Source organism: Apium graveolens, chromosome 5 (assembly GCF_009905375.1).
Source record: "Apium graveolens cultivar Ventura chromosome 5, ASM990537v1, whole genome shotgun sequence".
Lineage (NCBI taxonomy): Eukaryota > Viridiplantae > Streptophyta > Magnoliopsida > Apiales > Apiaceae > Apium > Apium graveolens.
Genome location: NC_133651.1, coordinates 112,947,462 through 112,966,541, shown reverse-complemented (window position 1 = coordinate 112,966,541; position 19,080 = coordinate 112,947,462). Strand labels below are relative to the sequence as shown.

The 19,080-nt window shown below is 35.1% G+C and overlaps 2 protein-coding genes across 2 annotated transcripts; both read right to left on the bottom strand.

The window, feature by feature from the left end:
* Positions 1-853: 853 nt before the first annotated feature.
* Positions 854-6,394, bottom strand: LOC141724381 (uncharacterized). The gene is made up of 8 exons (XM_074526505.1): positions 6,239-6,394; positions 6,004-6,027; positions 4,815-4,920; positions 4,578-4,646; positions 3,910-4,403; positions 3,174-3,435; positions 2,086-2,294; positions 854-1,196 (listed from the first exon to the last, which is right to left on the bottom strand). The coding sequence occupies exons 1-8, from the start codon at positions 6,241-6,243 to the stop codon at positions 1,130-1,132; spliced, it is 1,236 nt and encodes a 411-aa protein (XP_074382606.1). The 5' UTR covers positions 6,244-6,394; the 3' UTR covers positions 854-1,129.
* A 10,140-nt stretch (positions 6,395-16,534) lies between these two features.
* LOC141724380 (uncharacterized) lies at positions 16,535-18,483 on the bottom strand. The gene is made up of 3 exons (XM_074526504.1): positions 18,230-18,483; positions 17,489-17,904; positions 16,535-17,148 (listed from the first exon to the last, which is right to left on the bottom strand). The coding sequence occupies exons 1-3, from the start codon at positions 18,392-18,394 to the stop codon at positions 16,713-16,715; spliced, it is 1,017 nt and encodes a 338-aa protein (XP_074382605.1). The 5' UTR covers positions 18,395-18,483; the 3' UTR covers positions 16,535-16,712.
* Positions 18,484-19,080: the final 597 nt, after the last annotated feature.

Genomic DNA, 19,080 nt, shown 5'->3' with positions numbered 1-19,080 from the left:
CTTGACCAATACCCCGGCTTGGAATAATTGGACCCATCTCATTTCTGCTATCAACTGCTCCGTACGTCCCGTTGATTCTTATACGTGCCTTGTTTGCACGTATTTCGAGACTTCTATAAAGTATAGTTTTATTATATTTTTTTAAAAAAAAAAATTTAATAAAAATTTAAACATGAAACTTTTATTCAGAAAAAAAAAATCTAAAAATATTGTGTCATTATACTTTAAAAAAATATTGAAAAGCGTGTCAAAAAGAAATGTATAAAATTTAATGGGATAGAGGGAGTATTTGGTAAGAGATCGTGGTGACCCATTAAAAAATCGAATGTACCCACCAATCATTGAAACCCATATTCCTAAGCATGGCTTTCAAATAGTCCCACTCAATTTTGTAATATACTTTACTCCATATGAGCAAAGTATATGACAATTTTATTCCGCCTGGAAATTTAAATTTTATTTACGTTCTGTCAAAAAAAGGTTCATTTACATTGTGATATATATATATATATATATATATATTATCTGAATCAATTCATAAATTCTTGTTTATATTTTCTTAAGATAAGAATAACAAGTAATTATATTGATTTTAAGATAAATCACGGGTTGTATGAGTGTCCCAAAAAGGATGTAAATCATCTTTCCTGCTCTTTGTAAGGTTACCCGATCAAGTCAGTAAAATAATCATGATTGTCTAAAACATGGCTCAAGTCACTTGGACACAATACCATGCAGCTTCACATTCAGGTATAGCATGAAATTACCGGACTGTGCATCCTTAATTCATTCCGACATTCACCAGAAAAAAAAAATATTCTGACGTGCATGAAAAATCCCACTATACACACCATAATAAAACTGCAGAATATATAATAAAACCAAGTCAATTGTATGGGAAATTTAAAAATGAAAATAAAAAATTTTAACAAATTATTTGTCCATACTAAAAAAACATAGTGGCTCAGTCACATTGAAACAAACAGAACTTCTCAGAAATACATTTAATAGAGGAGATCCTAGTACTTTGGGATCTCAAACAGGAAGAAGGATCTCAGCAGGGCAAAGGTCGGACAGTTTTATCCTCCTCTTCCGTCACCTCTAGCCTTGTGGTAGGATTAAAGGCCATTTATTCCTCCTCTTCGGCCTCCTCCAGCCATTTTGCAAACGGCTCCATTGCCTTCACAAAGCTTTGCCTATGTACAAATTTAGAAATTGGATAAGATATCTAAAGCTACCTAGAATAAGCAGTGTTTACAAGTCATGTCATATTTTGCAATTGCATAAAAAGGAGTATAAAAGACTGTCTAAGTTGGTTCCATGACTTCCCCCATTCGAATTGTTAAATTTAATTTTCCTACAGGAAAACTTACCAGCCATTGGTGAACTATACTATAGAGCACCCAAGGCTTTTAGGAGAAGATTGTAAAATGAATAGTAAATTTAATATCTCTGATTGCTAATGAAAACTAGACTAGAGTTAAAATAAATCAGGTTGCTTGCTCCAGTCCCCACCCTGGCCAAAAAATGAACAAACTTAACTGTATAAATAATAAAAGCAGCAGTCTTTTCCTAGATGAGTCCAAATCTAATTATCAAGAATGCATTTTGATATACATGTCAGGATCCCGCCAGCAAGTGATTTAAATAATCTTGCAAGTCGACAAAAACTAATTAGGTCAATGCACTATTAGCCCCAATGCAGTATCTCTGGAAGGCATTAGACAATTTTTTATGCCATTCGAAGCTAAATTATCACTCTCTCTTATTCTAAATCTTTTTAAACTGTTTATTCTTTAATCCTGGCTATAATTGCACCTGTAACAAAGCAACATAGACTATGATGAACAGAACTGCCAAGTGTATCCCCGTCAACTGTGTCCCCGTATTTTGGTACGAGATTTAACAACTATTCATCAACTTGCACAAATTCCATTTTAAATTTCTAAACAAAATAGTCTCATATTCTTATAGCAATTATATAAAGAAATAATGCCTACGGAAAAAAATAAGACATAAATATAAAAAATTTACAATTTATTAGACATAAAATTATAAAGTGAAATAAAATGGTTCTAAAATTACCTGCCCTTGGGATTTGTTCCCTTGCGAAACCAGTGAAGAATGGTATCTTCTGCAAGCACGTCCAAGTCGTACAAAGACCTCACAATTTCTGGAAATATCTTCATCAACTTTGTATCCTCGTAGCACTGAACCTGGACTTTATACAGGAGTTCCAATTCGAGCTTGCCACTGGTGCAGAAGGTGTTCAATAATTCTGCCCATGTTTTCACCTAGATACAACCAATTCAAATTAGTGCACAAAAAACACTGTTATGGGAATTGTTTATATCCGTAACATGGCAGGCAGTTGCAAGAACACAGATGTCCACATCCAATTCATTATTCTTATTTCTCTCGATCAACATGGTAACAACTCAAAGGATTTTCCAAAGCATAATAAATTGTCAGAAATTCAACAATATAGGTCGTGTTGATAATAAATTTACACTAAAAACTGTCAAGAAATAATTAGAGATGTATGTGTATTGCTCTGTAATATGAAGTAGATTAAGTTCACAAAGGCCACGTAAAGCCTCGCTGGTTTGCAACATTACGAAATGAAAGAGTATATTTTCACTGGGAAAAGAACGATTATGGGATTTACGAATTCAAAAAGATGCATAAGACAGGCTTCCAGTCATCCTAGATATATTTTTAAAGAATGATGCAACCAGAAACTGCATGTACCACAAGATCAGCACGCCAACAAGCAATATTCAAACTTTGGCATTTATAAGATATCAGACAGATTATGCCCCCTTCTCCTGCAACTAATACTCTAGAACCAATTTCAAATTCTACCGCCTGAGTTTTTTTTTAATTGTTCAAGCTGTCCACCCTCGGGGATGGTTTTTTGACATTAAGCTGGAAGGTCACAGCAGAAGGCATGGTAAGACGAAGTACAACATGGAGTAACTGGAGCCAATTTAGTGTCTTGTGTGATGGACTGATGGACGGGGAGGGGGTGAAGCGTGTGCTTTTTTTAAATGATGGAAAACACCTCACAATTTTGGTCAATAATCAATTAAAGGAATTAAATACAAAACTATAGTGTAACCCGAAGTGCAAAAAAAAAGGTTCCTAATGTTATATAAGCACATATGTTGTACCTGGCGAAGAGCCAAGTTAGCATTCTGCTGTTGATTCTTTCCAGACCACTGAACAGCATCCATCATTACATCCCACAAGATCCGTACAACTTCAATATCTGGCAATTTAGCGTCTTTAACATGTTGCTTCACAGATTCTATTACTTCAGATATATCAGCTTCCTCGGCTATCTGAGTTGTTAGTGCAGATTTCATTTCCTTCAGCTTCACCTCAAATATTTTCTTCTCATTGTACTCAACCAAGGGAGCAATTCCAGCTTTCCTGTTAGGCAAAAATTGTTACACAATATGCTATATCCCCATCCTCTAAACTTAAATGACATTGTAAAACAAAATATATGCATAGAATTTGGGAAGAGGCCTTGAGGAGACCTCAGTGCAAATTAGGAAAAAAAGGAAAAGTAAATGATGTAACAATATATTTTAACTCAATGTAGAACTAGAAGGGAGAGACATAGACGGAAAGAAAGAGAAAACTTGAGCACTTCGGTTACAAAAGCAACTGATATAAAGGGAACCATACAACATTGAATAAATGCAAAATGGTTTCCTACAACAGTGATTCTAATATTACTAATAGTAGGAGAAATACAAGCTTGTAGGTTAAAAAAAAATATGGCAAAGATAAATAAAAGGACTAAATGACTGAAGCAGTTCTACATCCTAATCAATATTGTTTGCAGGTGTATTGAACAAATTGGTCACAAAATAATATTGACCGACAATATATACTTACGTGAAATGCTCAGAGAAGGCTTCAGGAGAACGCTTTGCAGAAGGGAAGAACTCAAGAAGATTATCCTCCATCTTCCCCCTCTTTAGAATCGCAATCAAATCATCAAGGCTATTGTCAATTAGATATTCCTTAAAGAAATCTGTTATAAAAGATAGTACTAGCCCTTTTCCAACAAGGTTATCCTTGAGTAGAGGCTGAAATACAGTCTCTGGTGGAAGTCCTGACAGCTTCTGAGAAAATGCAAGTGCTGTGAAAATTGCCAGCTTCTTCCTTTCGTTTTCCTCAAAAAGCTCAAGGGACTGCAAAAACCTTCTTGTAACATTTTCGAGATTTTTTATAAGGAATGGCCGCCGTCGCAATATCTTCTGTATGTAAATCACAGATGGCAAAATGAGTTCACGCTTAGGCTCGCAGTCTATTACAGAGTAAGGATGGCGCTCCCCCTCATCAGATTTTGTTGTGCCAGGCTGTGTACGCCCTCCTGTGAAGACAACCTGTTGGCACCCGAAAATATTAAATACACTGTACAACTCAGTTATGAGAAAGTAAAAAAAAATTAGATGCACTCTCAAATTGAATAAAAGGCAACAAAAAACTATTAATAAATTTCAATTAGCATGGTTTTGGGTAAAGTCAAGTGCTTAAGAATTTGAGGAAAAGTAACTTGCCTCAAAAAAGGTGTCACCGTATCTAGAGAAGTTAAGGTCTGACGATTCAAGGCTCCTGGCAATAAGTTCCTATACAATCAATAACCAATATTAATCCTCATTTTGACAAGGAAACTGAAAGATTGTGTACAGGCACACTTGCGTGAATCAATAAAGAAATACATAAACTGCAACGTGCACAGCTGAAACAACATGAGTCATATACAATACAGAGGTACATCTGTATACAAATCTTACCAGATCACCAGCATTATCCAGATAAATCTGGACCACTGCATCAGCAAAAGCTGCAGGGTCCAGAGGAGCAGCAATATTCCGTTTGCGGGTCTTAATCCGCGTACCACTATAACAGCAGACAATGAGCCAAAGTTGTTTGATCAGAAATCAAATATCATGTAAAAGCAGCATACCTAACAATTCCTAGCATTTATTTTATACCTGTATATTCTTGAAAATACACAACTAGCACAAGTATCGATTTCAAATTCGATGCTGATCCAAGTTTATATATATATATATATATATATATATATATATATATATTTCATATGTGGGATTACATGGGCCATGCAGTTGCTTAATAGTTATCCTTACTCGTATTTGAAAACTAAGCCAATACGAATTATTAAAACTTCACAAAATCTAGTCGTACAGATTCCTGCAGTATCAATCTTCCTAAATTCTCGTAGTTACTAATAATAACAAGATTTAGCATCGTCCAGTGTCAAGTAGATAACAGTTTTAGTAACTAACATAACACGTACTTTTCCTTATATATGTAATCGCGTTTCCAAATTCCCAGCATGTAACGCCACCAAGAAATAATATAACCAGGAAACAGGTTATTTTTTTACAGGAACAATTTCAATAATTTGCTCATCTGATCAGAATTCTTGGTTTTCAAACATATCTCTCAGATTTCATAAGGTGCACTCATAATCGAACTGGGCCACTGGGGTTAAAGGGTTAACAGGTACATATAACTAGACTACAAACCTCAGCATTCAATCATTTCGACAACAATTTCAACACTGAAAGATCACATCTTATATAGAGGATAAAATACTAAAAATTCATTGGTATCTGAAGTATTAATAATTCTTTAAAAAAATGTAATTAACAAAGTCCTAAAGATAATAAAAAAAAACAGACAAAACACAAACATCCACACTATAACCGAAACACCGTTCTTCAAGTAAATTGCAATGAAAGACCCAGACCAATTGTAAAACTTTAATATATGCATATAAGACTTCATTCAAGATAATTCAAGAAATGCATATTTACATATATTATCAATAAATTGAAACACATCATATAACCAGAGCAAAAACTGTAACAACCTTTCGAAACTATCATACACATCAAATTAAAAATAGATCTGGCCATAAAATAAGTGAATTATAATAAAAACAATGAATCTTACCCGAGCGTTGGTTTCTCCTTCGAGCTACAAAACCAAAAAATAAACAAAACGTAATTAGACCTAAATCAATCAAAATATACATACATCGATATAAATATATGAACCGGTGAAAATAATAATTAATAACAGACTGTTATCCTTAAAAAACAAAACATTCGCAACAAATTGAACCTATAGATCTGAAAACGATGAATCAATTGAAAGCGATATATGTGTATTATATGTATATGCATACCTCATAAACCGAGACGTGAAGAATTCAAAGAGGGCGAGAAGCGATTAAGCAAAATCAAGAGAGAGAGAGATTTGGGGGGAGAGAGAGAGATGTAAAAAAGGAGAGAGATAGAGAAAAAGATGAAGGAGATATTTGTGTTATAAGTTTGTGTGAGTATAGGTCAGGAAAAAAAGAGCACAGAGATAGTGGAGGGTTTGTATGCCGTTATCTCACTGTCGCTTTAGAGCGCGTGGGAGTTTCCCCGTGCACCTGTACTGTCAGGTGTCAGTAGTAATTATTTCCTTTTCTTTTTTAGAAAAATATTCTACAATTTATTTTGGAAAGAGGGGAAAACATGCCCCAACAACGACTCTTAACGTCATTTGTTAAATCTGAATTATCTTTTCTGGATGAATAAAATTGCTGGATGATTGATTATCTGAATATTGGATGAGTAATGTCGTTTGATAAAAAAATATTTTTTTCTGAACAATATATTTTTTTAAGTTATTAATAAAATGTCATGTCAAATTTTTTCATATTTTCTAGAAGAAGCAAAAAATATTTTTTATCAAGTTTATACTATAAAATCAATAGTTTTTGTTACCCCCTCCGTCTCTATTTACATGTCCATTTTATTTTTCTAGAAGTCTAATTGACCAATTTTTGAATTAATATAAAAAATTATTGATTAATTATTTTTCAAATATGCAAGTTACATTTTAAAATAGACTAAATGTACTTTCCAATGATATTATTTTAATTATTTTTGTCAATTATATAATAGGTGTAAATTCAGTTAAAAATTGGTCAAGTTGACCAAATGGACATATATTTAGGGTCGGGGGAGTATTTATTTAATTACAATAAATTATTTTTCATATGAGATTTATAAAATATAATTATGTCAAATGAATATAAAAGGATAATGATAATAAAATATAAAATTAATATAAAACACATATCAATCATTTTTTTCCCAACATACACGGACACAGCAAACCACAACACAGGTGTGGTGTGATTTAGAGTAAAATTTAAACCTCTGTCATCCTGACGAAAATTTGCCTCGTCCAGAAAAATAACTAAACATACAAACAATTTTAATCAGTCAATAGCCACTCGTCCAGTACTTTTAGTTTGGTTTAGGAGTTAACAAATGACCCCTTAGGTGCCATTTTAGGAAATTTTATTTATGAAAATAAGTTATTTATTTACAGAAAAAACTTATTTTCAGAAAAAAAAAAGTATAAATAATTTTTTAAATAACTAATTTTATATCAAAATAAAATTTGATCTTAAATTTCTATAATAGATACTTATATTTAAAATACATTCAATATGAATTTCTGGGAATAACTTGAATTTAGATTTTTAGTGGAGAGCGATCTTATATACGCGGAGGTGGGTTGGGTGTATATTTTACGGTTAACTAGATTAGTTCCCGGGTAAATGCTCGGTTATATTATAATTATTTTCTTAAAAAATATTTTAAAATAACTTAATTTACATATATAGTATTACAATATTCTTAATACATAATATTGAGAATAGAATAAAATTATAATTATACAAACTTAAATAATAATATTACCACGAACTACAAATATTGATTATCGATTTTTTATTAAATATAAAATTATAATAATGAATATTTTTATAAATAAATTTAATTTTGAATAAGATAAAATTAGTGAAGAAAGGGTATTATTGAAAATCATTAATTTAAGAATATAAAAATGAGAAAGAAAGGGAATGATAAATGGGTGAGATGGGTAAGAGAGACAATTAGCGGAGGTAATAAATGAAAAGAGATAGAGAGATTTGAATGAAAATAAATTAAATGAGGAGATGAATTTTACTAGAAGATGACATCATCAAATTGATGAGAGTTCGACACATGGGATTTGATGATGTAAACTCTTAAAGGAGAGTTTGACACATAAGATTGGATGATGTCAGTTGTATTTTGTTTTAGTATAATGTAGATTTTATGTATTTGTTTTTCTAGCTTCACAGATTCATTCAATTGATCTGTGAAATCACATATTTGCGGGATTGTCACAATTTTAACGAGAAACAATTTATTTCAGCACAAAAATATCTGCAAAGGATCATTTCATACATGAATTTGGAGTTATTCACCACTAACGGGTCTGTCCTTTAAAATCAATGTACTACTTTACAGATTTGTACTTTACCCGTGTTTTGCAAAACTCTAACAATTAAGTTAACTTTTCCGAGATAAAGGCAGAGTTTTCCGTTGTCTGGGATTCGACCATGCTTATAATTTTCTTTTGGTTACTCCTATGGAGAGGTTGGGGTTATGCATGATACTATCGTATTATCAAATGATTTTACGTTATACGTTCATGATTTTTTTTTATTTTGAGGGTGCACTTTACCCATTATGCCTCACTTATATGAATATACAGAGAGAGAATTTTGTGTATTGTCGAATATACTCAAAGTTTAAATATCGACATAGTATGATTATAAATGTGTTGTTTAAACTCTAGCATGAGAAAATTATAACAAAAAAGGAGGCACCGGTTAACTTTTTTACTCCTCCTGATGAAGTAAGATCAACTTTTAGACATGCTGATATATTGGTTTATAGTTGAGATTGGGGGAAATATACTTGGTTAATATTATCGAAGCTTATTCTTTAGGCGGATTTGGTAAGGGGTGTTGGTCAGGAAACAGCTAAAGCAACAGAAACAAAGGTGCATAAATATGATCATGCATGTAAAGATAACCAACATAATTTTATGTCATTTACTTTTGATACGTTCACGTTCTTGGCTTCTGACACCGTTGAGTTTATTAAAAGAGTACAAAAATCATAAATAATAATGTTATGACTTTCACTCAGTTGAATTTGTATTTATACGTATAGGATTTGCAATTTAACAAGGTATGACAGCGCATGTTGTTACCCATTTTTCTCGTGTACTTAGAACTTAATTACCTTTTTCTCTTTTAATAAAATTTATGTAAAATTATGAATTTTTTAAAAAATATTACTTATTACTTATAAGTTATAACTGACCTTGTCAGATGGCACTTATAATAATTAGGAGAAATATATAATAGTATCAAATTACTTTTCACTAACCATCTATCCGTTGAAAATTTTCGTTGATAGTTTTAACATGATTTTTTTTGGGAATCTACAGAAGATCATGTCGCCTCTCTGGGTTGAAATGACCCCCTTCTAAGATTTATCTCAATTCTCGAAAAGTTATAGCGAACAAATGGTTAGTAACAACTTGATAAGGACCAAATGTCATATTTAAATAAACAATTATATAAAATATTACTACTTTATATATATGCGTGTGTGTGTATTTTTTTGTTTTATCACTTGCATGCTTATGCGACGATAATAATAACATTTATACTTAGTTTCGTGTTTAGAACAAGTACAATGCAATATTAAAAAGATGTGTTATTTTTATATTATAATATCTATTATAGAACACACCCTACATTACAATGCTGGTTCTAAAAACAGAAAAATGTTATATTTAGTTTTAAATATATAGTCAAGTACAGTGATGATGTTATTGTCACATAGGCATAATGGTGACATTATGTATAAAAAAAATATAGTTAAATTTGTGCATTTAAAACTAGTTGGTTGAAATATAGCTATACACCAAATAAATCAACAATTATCCAAGAAGCAAGCAGCGCTCCCGCGCTGGTGAAGCGCGTGGTCGCGCTGGGTCGGGATAAACAAATCCTGATTCTTTTGCAATTCGAATTCTGGACTCCTCGGATGCATAAACTGTTATATAAACATAATTTAGGTCATTTTTAAAGATATATTCAGAGTGAAGACATCAAGGAAGGATAAGACGGCAAGAGACCTTTTGGCACAATTCAATAAAGGCGAAAATGATCTAGTTTATTCTTTTGAATCTTTGTTTTGAGTTGTAATTTGGATGCTTGTTTCTTGTTTTGCTGAACCTTACACTTGTTTGTACTTTGGTTTATTTATTAGTATAAAGACTACGTTTGTTATATCATGTTTTCATTGCAACCCACATTGGCGATGAGTTCGATTATGAGCTAATCGTTATCATGGGGTTCTAGCGGATTTATTTATGGATTTCTTTAGTTAAATTGTTTGAAGTCTTAGTATGTGGTGATTGTATGATATCCTAGTATTGGTTGTGCATATTCGTCTTATGAGTGTCGCGAACTTATAAGATAGCGTGTTAATTCTTAATGAAGCAAAAGTGAATTTAAGGTTTTAGAACTTGTCATGCTAGCATAGGTTCATGCATTGTTATGCATGATTCGTAGGTAATTTTAACCATCTTACTTGTCCTGTGTAATCAAGATAGATAACTTGTGCTTAAACCGTTATGTTGTCAAATTCTATAGACATATAGGGTCTCAATATAATTGGTGCCTATTCAGCTTTCATCTCTTTTGTGGATGTCTGGTAGAATGGTACTCGTGTAATGAAAGTTGGCGTTTATCAGTTTTGTGTTGTCTGATTAGTATCATCACCATTGCATGCTAAGGTTGAGAATAATAAGGCTATTGAATGAAGTATTTAATGAAGTTATAATCACATGTCTGTCATATATATTAACTCAGTCTATCTTATTCTCGTAGTTATAATAGTTAGCGTTATTCTTAGTTATCAACATTCTCAAATTGTCATCGTCTTAGCATTGAAAAATAACCATACATTGTTGATTAGGTGCATGAATTAACTAGTTAACCAATACAGTCTCTGTGGGATCGAATCTGATTTATATCTTATACTACTTGCGAACTCGTATACTTGTATTTAATATTAGCGCGTGTTTAGCGACTAACAACCAACCATTCTAGGAATTGTACTTCCTCGATAAATCGAGCTTCAAGGAGCTTCTCAGCCTCCTGCTTAATGGCTTCCAGCCTATCTGGTGCATAGGTTCTCTTCTTCTGCTGCACGGCCTTCTGAGTTGGATCGGCGTTTAGATTATGAGTTATAAGGTTGGGTTCTATCCCGGGCATGTCGGCCGATGTCCAAGAAAATACATCATTGTTCTCTTGTCGGAACTTTGTCAATTTGTCCTTCAGGGGTTTCCCCAAGGACGCTCCGATGTAGGTGAACTTATCAATGTCTAGCGGGTCTAAGGGAGTTGGGGCCAAGTCCACAGCTGGCTTCCCTCAATGCTCATCGTTCTTTCGGGCATCCATGTCTTCTATTGGGAGGACCCGTCCCCCAGTTCAATCGGGCCTAACCGCTGCTACATAACAACTTTGGGCCATTTTCTGATCTCCTTTCTCTTCTCCGACACCATTTCGGGTTGAGAACTTGAGTTCCATATGGTAGGTTGAGGGCACGACCTTAAACACGTGGATCCATGTTCTCCCCATGATTACGTTGTAGGTAGAGACTGCTTTGACAACCTGGAAGTTTAGCATTTTTGTGGCCTCTCAGTGATCTTCTCCAATAGTCACGGGAGTCGGATTGCTTCTTCTACTTGACATTTCACTTGGTTAAACTCGTAGATGGGTGCATCAGAGGGTGTCAGTTGGGAGTCAGTGTACCCCATTCTTAAAAATATATGATGCAACATAATGTCTACAGAAGCTCCGTTGTCGACTAGGACCTTTTTGACAAGACAATTCCTAATTATCGGGGTGATAACTAGGGAATCATCCTGAGGGAATTTCAAACCGTCAAGGTTGGGGTCTCCGAATTCAAGTTTCATCTCAGTCTTGGCACATTTGGGTGTGTCTCCGTCTATACTCATCACCTCTCTAGTATAAGCCTTTCGAGAGTTATTTGTTGTCCCAGCGGTCGTTGGTCCTGAGGAGATCATGTTGATCACTGGCCCTCTGGGCTGCGGGTTTCGACCTTTGTTGTTACCTCCTGGTCATTATCTCTTTTATGGCCTCTGTCATCATCGCCCTTGACGAATCTTCCACATTTTCCTCATCGGATGAGATACTTGATCTCATTATTGAGTTATCTGAATTCGCTTGTATCATGACCAACATTCTTATTGAACCTACAAAATTGGTTCTTGTCTCTTCTCGAGTTCTTCCCTTATTGGCTTCGTCCATCTGAAATCCTTATATTTCTCAAATTTCATCAATATTTGGCTTCTAGGCACGTTCAACCTTGCATATTCAGTGAACCTTGCTGATTGATTCTTTTTGGAAGGGGGATCAGAGTTATTTCCATTTCGAGGATATTTGTCCTTGGCGTCATACTCTTGGTCCGTCTTCCGCTTGTTGCCAGTGAGTTCATCATTTACAAACATCTTCCTCATGCTCTCCTTCATCTTAATGTGCCCTATCTTGGAGCTGTAACATGCTTTCAGTGGGCACTTAGTTAGGGACATCTTGAAGAACTTGTCTTTAGTCCCTTGTTACATTGCTATAATAACTACCTTGCCATCAAGATCTGGGACCTTCAAGGCTTCCTCAGTGAATCGATTCAGGTAGTCTCTAAGGGACTTCTTCGCTTCTTGCACAATGCCCATGAGAGAGGCTGAACTTTTCTCATGCACTCTGCCACTAATGAATTGCTTAATAATGGTTTGGCTTAGTTCTCTGAAAGACCCAATTGAGTTAGGGGTAGATGGTTGTACCACCTTTGTGCCATACCAGATAGAGTCCGGGGAAAGGCCCGACACTTAATAGCGTCGTTCACGGGTTGTAGTAATAGGGCGTTGTAGAACATTCGGGACATGATTAGATGGATTGAAAGTGCCATCATATGCTTTGATGGTGGGCATTTTAAACTTCCTTGATATGTGGGCATTTATTATCTCTTCAGTGAACGGTGGATTTGGATCATCAGGATCTCCTAGGGGCATCAAATCACTTGGATCAGCCATTGGGCTCGCAACCTTGTCTTGGTGTTGGACATTCGGCTCTATGATAGGAGGAAAATCCCTTTGCCTCGCCGCAGGGGGGGGCCTCGGTGCCTGGTGCATCTCTAAATTATATTTCAGCCTTTGGATCTCAGCTTCATGAGCCCTGATCCTCTCTTATACATCTTGGGGAATCATCCCTTGAATGCTTCTGGGCTGTTGATAACCATGAGGCATTGACTCCTTACCAGCACGTCTCCTCCTTGGAGCGACTTCTGTTGGTAAGACTACGTAGCTGTATGAACAGTTACGTGATAACTCAACACAATAACAATACTAGAACAAGACAGGTTAATAATATTACGTCTACACAAGAAATCAGGAAGAATGAAGACAAGGCAAATACAAAGAATCAAAAGATTAGAAGAAATCCTGAAGTCTGTCTACAGGTCACTGAAAGAAGTTCATTAATATGTTCATGCCTCAGTGAAGAATAAAGGTTAAAGACTTTCAGGGTTTCAGAAATGATGAAGATTCAATGTATAAAGTGCTTCTAGAAGATTTCAGTGTATTGACATTGATTGAAGATAGACAGTGTATGAAGCATAGGAATCTGAAGAATTGAAGACAGGGTATAGACAGAGGTTAAAGAAGACAACTGCAGTCTTGAAGTCATACTCACTGACAGGAGTTCAGTTATATGTTCAAGCGTCAGTGAAGAACGGTGAATAAAGTATTCAAGATTGTAGTAGCAATGAAGACGTTGTCTAAAGTACGTGAAAGGATTCCAGTGAAAGTACATTTGTTTGTTGACAGTCAGTGTTAGAAACAATGGATATTCAACCAATCTGTATCAACTCAGAAACACAAGTTAAATTGAATTAGGTTCTCTCAATGCTAGTTGTTTGTGAACCAGACCAGTGCACCAAACATCAGTATACAAGAAGGGATTTTAATTTAATTACAGAAGAAGGTGTTGATACATTGAAGAATGGGTTGACAAGAGCAAGAATATTCTAAGTCATAACAGTCTTCTACATGGTCGCCATAGAGCTATATACAAGGACAATCTATGGTTGCCACAAAACTGGTCGCCATAGAGAATTTCTCTAAGACAACACAATGGTCGCCATAGAGCCTGGTCGCAATAGAAGCCCTAGTCGCCACAGAGTTTTGTCGCCACAGAGAAGGCACAAGTAACTCTGTCGCCACAGAGGTGTCGCCACAAAGAAGGCACAAGTGACTCTATCGCCACAGAGCTATCGCCACAGAGAAGGCACAAGGGAAACTTTGTCGCCACAGAGCTGTCGCCACAGAGAAAGCACAGGGGATGTTAGTCGCCACAGAGCTCAGTCGCCATATAAATGTTATTTATTGATTTCATTGCAGCAAATGAAAAGGATTTTGTGGACACAAGGCTGCCATCTGTCCAATGAATTTGAAAGTCTACACAGAGAAGCAGAATATATAACAAGAAGTATTATTATTGTCATTTTTAGTTCTGTTCATCTTCTCTCTCACGAGAGCTGATGAAAACAAGAAACAAAGAGAATACAGAGAAACTCAGCACATTGATATCCGTTTAACTTCTCACCGGAGTAACATTATAATGCCCAATTTGACTCTTGTATATTCATAGGGGCATTATAATCGTTACCCGGTAATTAAATCATTAGACAAACAAAAGCTAGATTATTGTATAGGATTTGATTTGTAAATCTTTGTAGTAGCTAAGAACTTTATTGTTCTTAGATTGTAGCCGGTTAATTTATTTACCGGAGTGTAGCAACACCCTCGAGGATTTATATACGAATATATATTTCCCCGAATATCTTGTGTTCCTCGTTTTTATCGTTCCAAACACTATTCCTCTCAAGAACACGAAATCACTAACCGAGCACTAAATATTTTATCCGCTAAAGATTCGAAAGAATTTTTAATTTACTGATTATCGTATTCAACCCCCCCCTTCTACGATAATTCGGGACCTAACAACTTCATCGTCCGATGAGTCGAAGTCTCTAGCGGAGTAGGGTTCAAAGAATTCTCGGTTCTCAGGGATGTGAGCCAAGCCACGAACGTATTAGGGCATCCGCCCTTGTCCTTCGCTTCGATTAGGGTGTCCACTTCCTCTGACCTCGGGGTATAGATAGATCCCGTAAGGGGGTTGGTTCACGATCGTTGAGTACTCAGACCCAACAGGTTGAGGGTTTATTGTTGCTTGTAGTTCTTGAAATTAGGGATTCGTCCCTTGAACAGCCAGGGTATTTGTCCCTAGTGGCGGATCTTGGATCGTGGGATTCGTCCTTTGAGGTTGAGACTCAGATGCCCCTACAGGGGTTTCTCCTTGGGTGGTGGCATAGGTCGAGTGTGGGGTATCTCCACTATTGATGAGATTGTTTGTGATGGGATGGGATTGCCGGTTTCATCATTGTTTCTGCTCCGTGTAAGTACCATGATTGTTGTCTTTCCACAGACGATGCCAAATATTGTGGATTAATAGAAACTAGGGTCGTCATTACAATTAATTATAGGGTTGTTGAGCTTCGAGGTTTAATGGATGTTCTCACGGTGGGGAATAAATGTACTTCCAAGATGCCTACGTATGTCTGTGCTGTAGAGAATCAAGCCAAAAACGTAGTTCTAGGTTGAGGGGTAGAGCCTTTTATATAGATGTTGAGTCTAGGGCTAGACTAGGGTGGGTAGACTTGGTGGACAAATATCCTACTTAGATAGTAAGCATGACTCTCCTAGAGAGTGGATTCCGGATCCTTCTACTAAGAAGTCCGTTTACATGTTGGATTTGATGTTGGTGTTATCACGAACCTTATTGGGTCGTGACTATGACGACCTATTTTGGGCCATGACATAAGTGTTTGACCCGTCAATTTTACAACTCAACATTAATTATATAATTAAGAATTACTTTTTATCCCTATCACATGGAAAGTGACCAACTTTCTGGGTTATATAGACATTTGAAATTCCCGGATAATTCTAATACCCATATTTTGTGTAACCAAACAATTATATCAATTGTCATTTCGCATGTATTTTAAGTATTTATTTAAATCTCTGCTAACCTCTAACATAATTTACTTGGCATATATTTCAAATATTTCCTCTCAAAAACATGCAGCACCACCAGACCTGTAATGATTGATAGCTCACCAACAACTGTGTGTCTTCCATTTTTGGTGGCCTAAGCAAAATGACGAGTCGAACAACTTGCATCGAAATTTTAAACTAAATGAAAATAAGCATAGATTAGTCTGTACTCTGTAGTACAAACAACTCACGCAAAATAGTAGTGAGTGAATTACAATTCGAACAAACAATCCAGATGGCTTGTATTTGACTTGTTATGAAAATTCTATTATTTGGCCTCCATAGCAAGTCCACATAGCAGATCCAAGCTTCAACTGGGAGGAACACACTGCTCCAGCCGGAAAAACTAAAAACTTAAATCAGAACATGCCCACGGTTTTAACAAAAATTCAAACATGAATCAATCACTATTATTATTCACAAGCATAGTTCCAACGTTCCTTTAACCAGATTACAGATAAAAGAAAAACTAAAATCAGAACAACAGCTGAAAACTGTATACAACATAGCTAAAATACACAGGGATGGATGAAACAAGCAGAAAATTTAGCTGATTAGCCAAGCAGCTTCTTAATCCCACTCTTCTGTTCAACAGTTAGCCTAGCCGGGAACTTGATGTTGAACTTGATCCGCAAATTTCCTTTCTTGGAAGGATCTTTTGGTATAGGCATTCCTTCATTTGGAACTACCTCTTCATATGTAGGATGAATCACATTATTGATCGGAATTGTCAGTTTTCTTCCATCAAGTGTTGTGATGCAAGCAGTGTAGCCGGACAAAGCTTCAGCAAGTGATATTCTCTGCGTGACAACCAGATCATTACCATCTCTGGTGAATACAGTATGGGGTTTCTCGTCTATCACAAACACAAGATCAGCAGGAATAACGTTTGGTTGCTCATTGCCTTTTTCTGGAAATGTTATTTTCGTACCCTTTTTCCACCCAGGTTTAATGTTAATAGTCAAAATCTCCTCAACCGGCATTGTCTTCCTGTCCAACAATAAGATAATCGTGTCGGTAAATGTATAATGATAGATCATCAGCCATGTCAAGTACGTTTAGTTTCATGTGAAATTACTTCACATTAATTTCACTTTTCTTTTCTCTAAAGCCCGGTATGAATCAATGAGTTTGAGTTATGCTAACACATCTCAATCACAACTACACAAGTAGAAAAACACGGGTTATCAAATAGGGACATACCACATATATTATATTATATAGCATCCAACTTAAGTAAATGAAACAATTTGTTACAAGGCACCGCATGACAAGTACCATATAAGAAATTTATAAAATCGTTAAACAAGAGCAGGTACATGAAACTTACCCACTGGCATCAGCAATCTCCCTTGAAATCTTCATCTTCTTAGTAGCTCCCTTATAAAGTTCTTCTAATTTACAAGGCAACCTATTTTCAATCAAAGGAGCTTTTCGAGGCCCCGAGCTCATAGCCCTACCTTCTCCAAAAGAACTAAACATACCATCTCCAAACATACCACTCGAAAACATGCCACCACCACCACCACCCATACCACCAAATGGACTTGACCCACCAAAAAACTCAGCAAAAATGTCATTAGCATTTCTGGGATTAAATCGAAACACATTAGGCCCATCCCCAGTCTGGAAATAAGTTGCCCCACCAGGGCCAGGCCCTCCAGCACCAGGTGGTGGCACTTGCCCTTTAAGCCCTTCTTCACCATATTGATCATATACTGCCCTCTTTTGAGTATCACTCAAAACCTACAAATCATATCAAACACATACTTAAACCCGCCAAATAACAAATATTCAATTCATTCCCTATACTAGTTTCCGAAAATTCGATATACTCCATAACTCAAAAAAATCAACACAAATACACAACATAATAATCAAAATCTACCAAAAACCATATAAAAAATCATACTTACATAAACAACCAATCTCAACAAATGACACACCTGACGAATTCTCAATTCATTCCCTATCCAAATTCTCGAAAAATGGATATATTCAACAACTCAAACAATCAATGCAAATAAAGTATAAAGATGATGAATATAGTATAAAAGAGAAAAGATAGTACCTCATAAGCTTCGGAGATCTCTTTGAACTTGGCTTCGGCTTGCTTCTTACTGGTGGGATTCTTATCAGGATGCCACTTCATAGCAAGTTTTCTATAAGCTTTCTTAAGATCATCATCTGTTGCATTCTTATCCACCTCTAATATCTTGTAATAATCAACACCCATGTTTGTTTGCCTGTTGTGTGTATGTAATGTAAAGGGGTTGAAGAATTATGTTGTGATGTGTGAATTTGAGACAGAGTAATGTTACGGTAGATGTCTATGTATATATGAATGCCTTGGATATTGTCAGCTCTGGAAGGCCGTGGAACTTTCTAGATTTCTCCCGCGCTAAACTTACTCTCTCCAATTATGAGGGAGTTTTTAATTTTTCTAATATTCCCAACTCCTACTTTTCTTTTTCTTTTTCTTTTTTATATTTTAAGTTAACAACATATTATAGATCTTTTCGTTTTTATTTTGTTAAAATTGTTGATGACAAAAATTATTTGTTCGCTTTATTTTAAGGAATTTACAAAGAAGAAGAAGAAGAAGAACACTAATCTAATAATATAAGCCTAAAAGTTCATAACCGACTTCTGTTATTTCTTTGTTATACTTCATTAACACGTAAATGCGGTGTGTTCTAAAAATTTCAGATTTAATCGATTAATTCTCTATAAAATAATCGACTGATTCGATTTTTGGAATTCGATATATCCTTATAAGATTTTCTTTATGAGAGCATATATAATAATTTAATAAAATAATATTATATTCATTTAAATATAAATAATTAGGGAATTTATGATATAATAAATATATATTTATTAATTAATAAAGAATATAATCATAATATAGTTTAATATTAA